Below are 8,276 nucleotides of genomic sequence, written 5' to 3' on the forward strand. Positions count from 1 at the left end.
ACTGAAAAATAAAAATATTTTTTTGTTTCCCGATTTATTAATTAAATAGAATACCGTGTTGAGTAATATAACATTATTTATAAATGTCATAGATGCTTGATTTTAAATTGTTCTTGATAATTAAATTGTCATGTTAATATTTCGAAAAATTTGATCTTACTTAAAATCGAGATAATTTTGAAAATTTCCTTGCACTAATAAGATGAAAATGAATACGTGTTGAGGAGGTAATAATTAATTGGCTAACACATACCGTCCAAGAAATTTGAACACGAATAAGAAAATTAACAAGGAAAATTTTACCTTTTTCTTTAATACATTACATATTAGTTTGGTATAATTATAGCAATTATATGATGTTTAATTATGTAATTGGTATCTTCAATAATATAAATATAATTATATTTGGTGCACATGGGTCTTTTATTGATGTACATGCTGTATAATACTTATTATTACTAAATATATTTGTAAACATAAGATTTTATATTCTCATAATACAGGTTCACAAAAGTCACCGTCGAATCTTTTATCCAATTTATAGAAAAGTCACTGTTTGTCGAAAGCAATCATGTCATGACAATGCTTCAAATCAATACGTCAACCGTATTGTTGACGATAATCCAGCATTTATGTTTATTCTAGTCTTGAAATTGTCAGTAATTTTTGAATCGTTAATAAAATCCAACCGCGAAAAGTCCATCATCTTTTTCGTTGCATGAATGACAAAATATAAGTATTAAAGTTTCTTGCATTGCTCTCTCTCTCTCTCGCTTCAGTTTATGCAATTTATACAGATCTTATACATATAATCAGGGTTGGAAAGTAACTCGTTACTTGTAACGAAGTTACAGTTACAGTTACTTCTTTTTGGTAACGCTAACTTAACTTCGTTACTTTCTCTACATCTGTAACTGTAACTTAACTCAGTTACATTTTTCCGATAATTAGTAACTAATTTAATAATTACATTAATAGTTACTTTATATAATTTTTCGACCTCCACAGATCACATTAGGCCTTGCATTTGCGCATAAACGCCTTTATCGCATCGCCGCTTTACAATTCAGATGCAGATTCGATATTTTTATTTCTATTGCAAGAGAGAGAAAAGCAACGATTCGTTACTTTTCGAGTAACTGTAACTGTAACGCGTTACTTTTCAGAATTGGTAACTTGTAACTGTAACTAGTTACATTGTTAGCGAATAAACTGTAACTGTAACAAGTTACTTTTATAAAGTAACTTTCCCAACCCTGCATATAACGTCATTATCATATAACATTTATCCTATGCATTTTTATTGATCATAATAGAAATATTATCTATTATGTACAAATTATGCCAAATGTTATAGACTCTGTCGATCGCGGGTCACGCACTCGTAAGTGCTGTCGATATATTTTTCCATTGGGAAGCCGTGGAAATTCGTCTATGAATTGCACTCCTCCGTAAAATTTAAAACGATGATCCTCAAAATAATTACTCATCAGTCTCAGCATTTCCATTTCCGTTATCTAGGACATAACGTGAAATTTTTTAACATTAAATTTTCATAAACACCTGTACTTTATGTGAAAAAAATAACTAGTTTTAAACCTGTGCTCCGGGCTTTAGCTTAACATAAGCCACCGGATGCTTCCCACCAAAATAGTCTCGCACAGATGTTATAATGACTTCAGATATCTCCGGATGGACCTTTAAGTAGCCCTCGATAATTTCTGCCCATATAACCTTGTCTTCGTAATAAATGTGTGTCTTATGTGTATTATAAATAAAGATTTGGTCACTCTCTCCATAGTAGCCATAACTTTCGGTATAGTACCACCCTGCAGTACATGCAACATTAATGTTTCTTAATTGATGGTATGTAATTGTTTGTACCTTCTGAATTTTGAACATAAATGTGTTAATGTCTAAATAATTTTATTATAAATTTATTGCGAGAAATATTACCTTAGCCCGGGTTTGAACCTGGACCTCCCTTTTCACTAGCCGGGCGTCTCACCAATTCGACCATGGCTGGTCGAACAAACCCTGGCTGAGGGGTAATATTTTACACAATAAATTTATAATAAAATTATTTAGACACTAACACTCTGTCACGGCTTTAAGTCCTTTATTCTTTCGAATTTATGTTTAACAAATCCGAGACTTATGTATTTATTCTGAATTTTAGCTATTTTACTAATTGTAGTAGTTATAAGAATAATTAAAAAAAAACAGTTACGGATTATCAAGTCAATAGTTCATCGTAACACATACGTTTTCTTGCATTGTGACATATTGGACAAGGTGGCATATACGGAGTTTTTACTAAGACTTTGAAAATTCGATCTGCAGTCCTAAATTCCCTGTCTTCAGTCATGAACAATACTTGAACATTCTTAGTTACGTAACCTATAATGTCATATAGGAATGGTTGATAAAAGATTACGCCAGTTTCTGGTTTACCTGAAATAGCCCATAATTCAGGAATCATTGATTTTAAATTTCAGCCTCGCACATACCTCATTTCATTAATTGTTAAGAGGATCCCTCAGTTTTTGCGCTTGTAATTCGTTTTATTAGCGTTTTTATGCACAAAATAATACCAGGATAAGTTGCAAACTGCACAGCAGAACATTTTCACACTTAAAACACTCAGTTTAGAAGTCTAGCAAAAAAGATATTGGTATTTGAAAAATTCAATTCATACTAAATTTGAAATTGACTTTATTAAATTGCAAAAATCGTCCACACGATTAAAGTACGCTTAAAGACAAAACCAGGGACTTTCAAATTTAGTGCGAACTATGAAGTGAAAATTTCAAATACCAATATATATTTATTAGATTTCTAACCTGAGTGTTTTAAGTGTGGAAATGTTCTGCTATGCGGTCCGAAACTTATCCTGGTATTATTTTGTGCATAAAAGCTAATGAAAGGAATTACAAGCGCAAAAACTATATTTGATTGTGTCAGTAAAAACGTTGAGGTATTCTCTTAATTACAAATGTAATTATAATAATATACACACTGTATACTTGAATGATAGAAATGTCTGGTTTCTCATCAAAAAGTTGTGTACAATAGTCGAACATATAAGTCATTATTATCGGAGTATCGAATAGCAATATTTTCAAGGAAGACAAGTCCTCTTTTGAAGGGCTGCTCGTTTTGTCTCGACACAGATTCTCAAACATATTGTTTTCAAGAAACGTCCATGTTACCTGCGAAGCGCATGTAAATGTTTTATTCACTTTTAAAACGATTCGGATGCTTCTATATATTACCTTGTACTCCCTGATTATCTTATAGAAATTGTCTACGCTGAATGTTGCAAATTTTATCGCTGTCACGTGTGAAAGTATAGCATGAACGGTCAAAAGCGAACCATGAGTCCAACATAAAGAATCGGACCACAGACCAACATCACCGGGAGACATAATGGGTGTCTGCTTGTTTGACGGAGATACAAACGCTATGTAGGGAACGTTCATCGGAGTATTATAACTGTGTGCAGAAGAAAAAAATGCCCTAATTGCGGTATCCGTCATAGAAACCTTCTCGCAGGTGAAATTGTCGATTTCGGCCTTATCCAAGTCATCGTCCAGAATAGCTTCCAGGGAGTTTAGCTTTAGTGCGCATTTTATCTCATTGATGGTTACGATTTTTGGTACTTTCTTAATATCCTTTAAGATTGTTAAGACTAAGATAAGCGTAACAAAGTTGTCGTCGTCAACGAAGATTACATCTGGTTTATTTAGCGCCACGAAGCTCATAACTCGTATTACGTCTAAAATCATTTGAATAAGTGTGCGATGCTTCAATAAATATTAGCGTGAAAACAAATCAAGCAGAATTTTAGAAAAATGATAAATCTACCTCGGAAATACGTTTCCTCCCATGGATTCGTAATAGCGCCGATATATATGCTCGCTAGAAACGGCACGTAGACGAAAGACGGATTGCGCGTGCATATTGTTATTACATCGCCTTTTTTTACACCTACTCTCTTTAGCCATAATGCACACTTGACGCTATTCTCTCTCATCTCCTGGAACGTACATTGGTGCCCTGTGTCCGCATTCACCTGCAATCGCATTATTACTAAGTAATGTTGCATGTTTTATACTCTTGTTTATTAAAGAACGCCTTTGCTAACGTTCGTCCGCGTAGGACAAAGTGATTTTTGTTATTAGAAACCGTTACCTGTCCGATTTGATTCGGTCTGGCTTTGAGTGCATTCAAAATTGAGTCTCCAATATTTCGGTTGGAAATCGCCTTTTTTTCGCCGATTAAATGTTTCGCTGTTTCTACTTTAACGTCACAAAAACACTAAAAAGGTATACGATAATGTTAACAGTGATGCTTCTACACATTTTTGCAAATGCGATAGAATGAATCTTATTGCTGGATGTATCATCATATTTTTTATATCCTTAACATGTGTATCATATCTAGTACCTGTTTCTTTCCTTTCGACATATCGATGATCGAGTGTTTCTTTATGCTAAAGACAACGTTGATAATGTTCTTGCTGAGAGCAGACGGTAGCGGCACTGCTTATAACACAACGAATGCTACGAGACTAAAGCCAACGGCACACGATACTATTTTTCTTACTGGATTGCTTACGAGATCCAATAAGGATTCAGAGTTTTAGATCAGGTGACTTAAAGCTAAATCCTGATTGGCTCTCGTAAGCAATCCAGTAGGAAAAGTAGTATCGTGTGCCGTTGGCTTTAGTTTTAAATTTTATGGATACATACTTGTTTACAGTATGTAACCTCACAGCTGAGTTTAATGAAAATATTTGCCTCGGAGAAGCTGTGTCAAAATCAACTAAATCCACTGATCAGCTTCAAACTTTCAGCATTCGATCTTTATTATGTTCTCGCTTTTGTCCTAACCCTCCTCGTATTCAATGCAATATCGGCTACCTAATTTCTTCATTTGTGCACCGAGAAAGAAGTCTTGAAAAATTTATTTATGCCACAAATAAATTTTTTAAGACTTCTCTTCTCAGTGTGTCTATTAATTCAGATTACTCTAGTTTTTTCAATAGTATATGTTGCGAAAAAATCTCTTTTCCGACATTATTACGATATATACGCGACAAACTTAGCGAGCACTTGACGCAACCAAATCGCCCTGAGTCGATTTTTAATACGGAAAATTTATATCGTCAACGACGCCTTGTATTGCGTCGACGCCTATGCCGTTACTTGCGAGACGCAACGTAATATTTTTAAGTGTTGAAAATGGTAAGACACTATTTCTCTAGCAAGGCTTTACTCAAATGACATAAAATTATAATACGGTAATACACCAAAGACAAAAATTCAGTTGCTATGATTTGCCAGTGAGATTTCAAGACCAGTCTCGTTTAATAAGCAAGGATCCTCACTTAATAAGCAAGGCGATTCTTTGTTAAAATAATTGTAAGCAAAAAAAATTATACAAGGTGCTCTAGTATTGAAAACAGATTGATTCGATTTTGAAGATAAAATTTAGAATTTCCAGGAGAGAGTATATAAAAGTTGGATAAAAAGAGAATCGTTGTTTGAGAAAGACGGCATGTCAAATACTATTGGATGTTTCTTGGAAGTATTTAAAAAACGCTCTTATCTTTAAAATTACAATACGGATAGTGCAAGAAGTGGTTTAACAATATATTAAAGATATGAAGCACTATAAGACATTATTTTTTTATCATCTCGAGATGTTTTGCATCATAGAATCTACAAATTCTACGATAGCAGTTGCAGCACTGTACTGTACGAATTGTGTTCCAAGCGGATGACAAATCGGGCGTCGAAATCGGAATGAATTATACCGCGCTTTCACGTGCATCTGATCCCATAGCCGAGAATACATAGCTAACGATGATCGAATTCTTTCTCTCGTTTTTCCACCTACAATACATTCAAAGTGCGTCAATTCGTTTTAACTCTCGAATGCGTTTATAGAATTAATGTATCCCATGTAAAATATATTTGAAAAAATAGACACATATATATATTAACGCACGTACAAAATGTATGTTAAAATACAAATATATCAAAATATATTATATGTAGATATATTGAAGTCCGACAGGACTGAGTAAGTTCATATAAATTATAAGCGAACTTCAAAAAAGGATTTTATTTGCAAAGTGCAGTAGTTTATGCCAAAGTCCATTTGTCGAGAAGTCACATCCATTTCTTGACGAGATCGGAGCTTGACGAAAGTAAGCTCAAGTTTTGATTGTTAAACACGAGTCCAATGTATTCTACATTTATCTACTCTCTAAATTTATAATTTACGACTGTAGAATTATACGCAGAAGAAGGGCATTTACTTGATATTGGTTAGCTGCGCTGCTTATGGCTTATGGCAATCAACCATAAGTTCACCAAGATTTCACGGCCACCTGACCAGTCTGCCGATAAGTCGAAGGAGCCGTGAGGAGGTGCCTAAGCACCAACTAACTAATGGTCGTGGCTTGGCCTGACGTCAGAAATACAAGGGGGTCGAACGGTCGCGCGAGTCAAGACGATACATCAATTACCTGGCTTCGCCACTCGTCACTTTGACCACCACCGCCGTTGCCGTTTCCCGCGAGGAAAACGCGAGAGATGAGATAAAAATCGTACGAAAATTGCCATTAATGCAGCTTAGCCCTTAGAAAAAGAGAAAATGGGAATTTCCCTCGTTAATGCTCTTGGAACTAGCTTCGTAACTTTTAGAATAATTATTATGAAATCCAATGCTTTAGTGTGACTAAAACCTAACAATGAACTTCACCGCTTTTGTTCGCGTTGACTGACGAACAAAAATATCTACGGGAGCTTGGGTCTCCTTTTTTCTCTGCATCTCTCTCTCTCTCTCTCTCTCTCTCTCTCTCTCTCTCTCTCTCTCTCTCTCCCCCCCCCCTCTCTTCCCCCTCTCTCCCTCTCCCTCTCTCTCTGCGACGAATTCATTCGGATGCATCACGGGGATTATATTGTATTTTCGAAGGTTGAATGCCGTAAACTCAAAAGCGCAATATTTCCGTACAAACGGGCGCACGTTTTGAAATTAGCCGAAGATCTTCTGGAACGTGACGTGAAATAATATTCTACGTAGAAAGGAAAGAATGAATCGACAATAAAAAAGAAGGTTCGTCTAAGAATGGTGTAAAAATAATCGCAGAATAGCGATTCCTATTATGTACAAATATTATTTAACTATAATATATTTTATTTGATTAATATTCAATCGTTAACGGCAATATTAATTTGATTACTGTTCATTATCGACAATTCTACTTTAGCTGTCCTATTTATTAATATTAGTATAATGGTGTTTTTTCGAATACAACTAAAAATTTTTTTTATATACACTTTATATACGTGTAACGAGAAAGAGCAAAATAATATTCATTAATTAATATCAAGGAGCGTGTCTTAACAAGAGAGAGGAATTTTAATTTGATAAAATAAAAATGAAAGAAACCTTTAAAATAGAACCAGTTGTTACGTAACACAACGTTGAAGTTGCGATATCTATTGTGCATTGTCTTATTTATTTTATATTTGACAGTGTCGCGTGCGCGCGTTTTGTTTCTATCCCGTATAAATTCACGATCGTGCAACGTAACGTGATCACGCAGATCGTACAGATCGAAATCACAATGAAGCGTGTCTTGAACGCCAGGGGGTTAGCTGCTTCGTTGCGCAATCGATCGATGTAAGTAGCGCGATTTAATCGGTCCGCCGAGGGTTCCGCGATGGAATTTTCCAAAATTCGAGGGAGCGGCCGAATGCCCGGTGGGAATTGCAAATTCCCCGACAACCACTTCGGTTCCGTTACGAGCGGGCGTTTTCGCTCGCCTCCGTTCTCTATGAGCTTCGCTTCGTACATGTGCCACCCTCGTTTTACTGGTGTACGTACACGTGGCTGGGCACGAGAAACGGAATAAAGCCCGTAGCACACACAGAAGATATCTCACTGCACGCTGTTAGTTGCAAGTTGCAGCGCGTGCTATCTTGCATGGCCCGGCGCTAGCTTTGTTTCAAGTTATGTGGATTATTGTGTGTACGGTATTGATTTGTAATCGTCTGTGGAAAATAGCGAGGCAAGAAAAGATTGATTGCCTGCGGCGAAACATCCTAGATACTTGCAAGACTTATGGAAAAAGATATCTGTGGAGTCAACTTTTTCTTACAGAAAAAGCAATAGCGTGCACGCGGTGTTGCGAATAACACTCGGTAAATTAAGCAATCTTTGGTATCCTACGATTATAAAGATTTGAAAATCTGTCCAGC

At 35.6% G+C, this 8,276-nt stretch overlaps 1 protein-coding gene across 2 annotated transcripts; it reads right to left on the reverse strand.

The window, feature by feature from the left end:
- Positions 1–1,205: 1,205 nt before the first annotated feature.
- Positions 1,206–4,629, reverse strand: LOC105559588 (luciferin 4-monooxygenase-like). Of its 2 annotated transcripts, XM_012007997.1 has the most exons (8): positions 4,450–4,629; positions 4,195–4,320; positions 3,868–4,075; positions 3,276–3,778; positions 3,020–3,212; positions 2,266–2,454; positions 1,600–1,829; positions 1,206–1,517 (listed from the first exon to the last, which is right to left on the reverse strand). In XM_012007997.1, exons 1-8 carry the CDS (start codon positions 4,468–4,470, stop codon positions 1,329–1,331), a joined length of 1,659 nt encoding a protein of 552 aa, XP_011863387.1. In that variant the 5' UTR covers positions 4,471–4,629; the 3' UTR covers positions 1,206–1,328. The 2 variants fall into 2 exon arrangements, with proteins under 2 accessions (XP_011863387.1, XP_011863386.1); XM_012007996.1 differs by having other exon boundaries at positions 3,020–3,778.
- Between the last annotated feature and the right edge of the window lie 3,647 nt (positions 4,630–8,276).

Source organism: Vollenhovia emeryi, unplaced genomic scaffold (genome assembly GCF_000949405.1).
Source record: "Vollenhovia emeryi isolate VEMERY1.0 unplaced genomic scaffold, V.emery_V1.0 DF939263.1, whole genome shotgun sequence".
NCBI lineage: Eukaryota > Metazoa > Arthropoda > Insecta > Hymenoptera > Formicidae > Vollenhovia > Vollenhovia emeryi.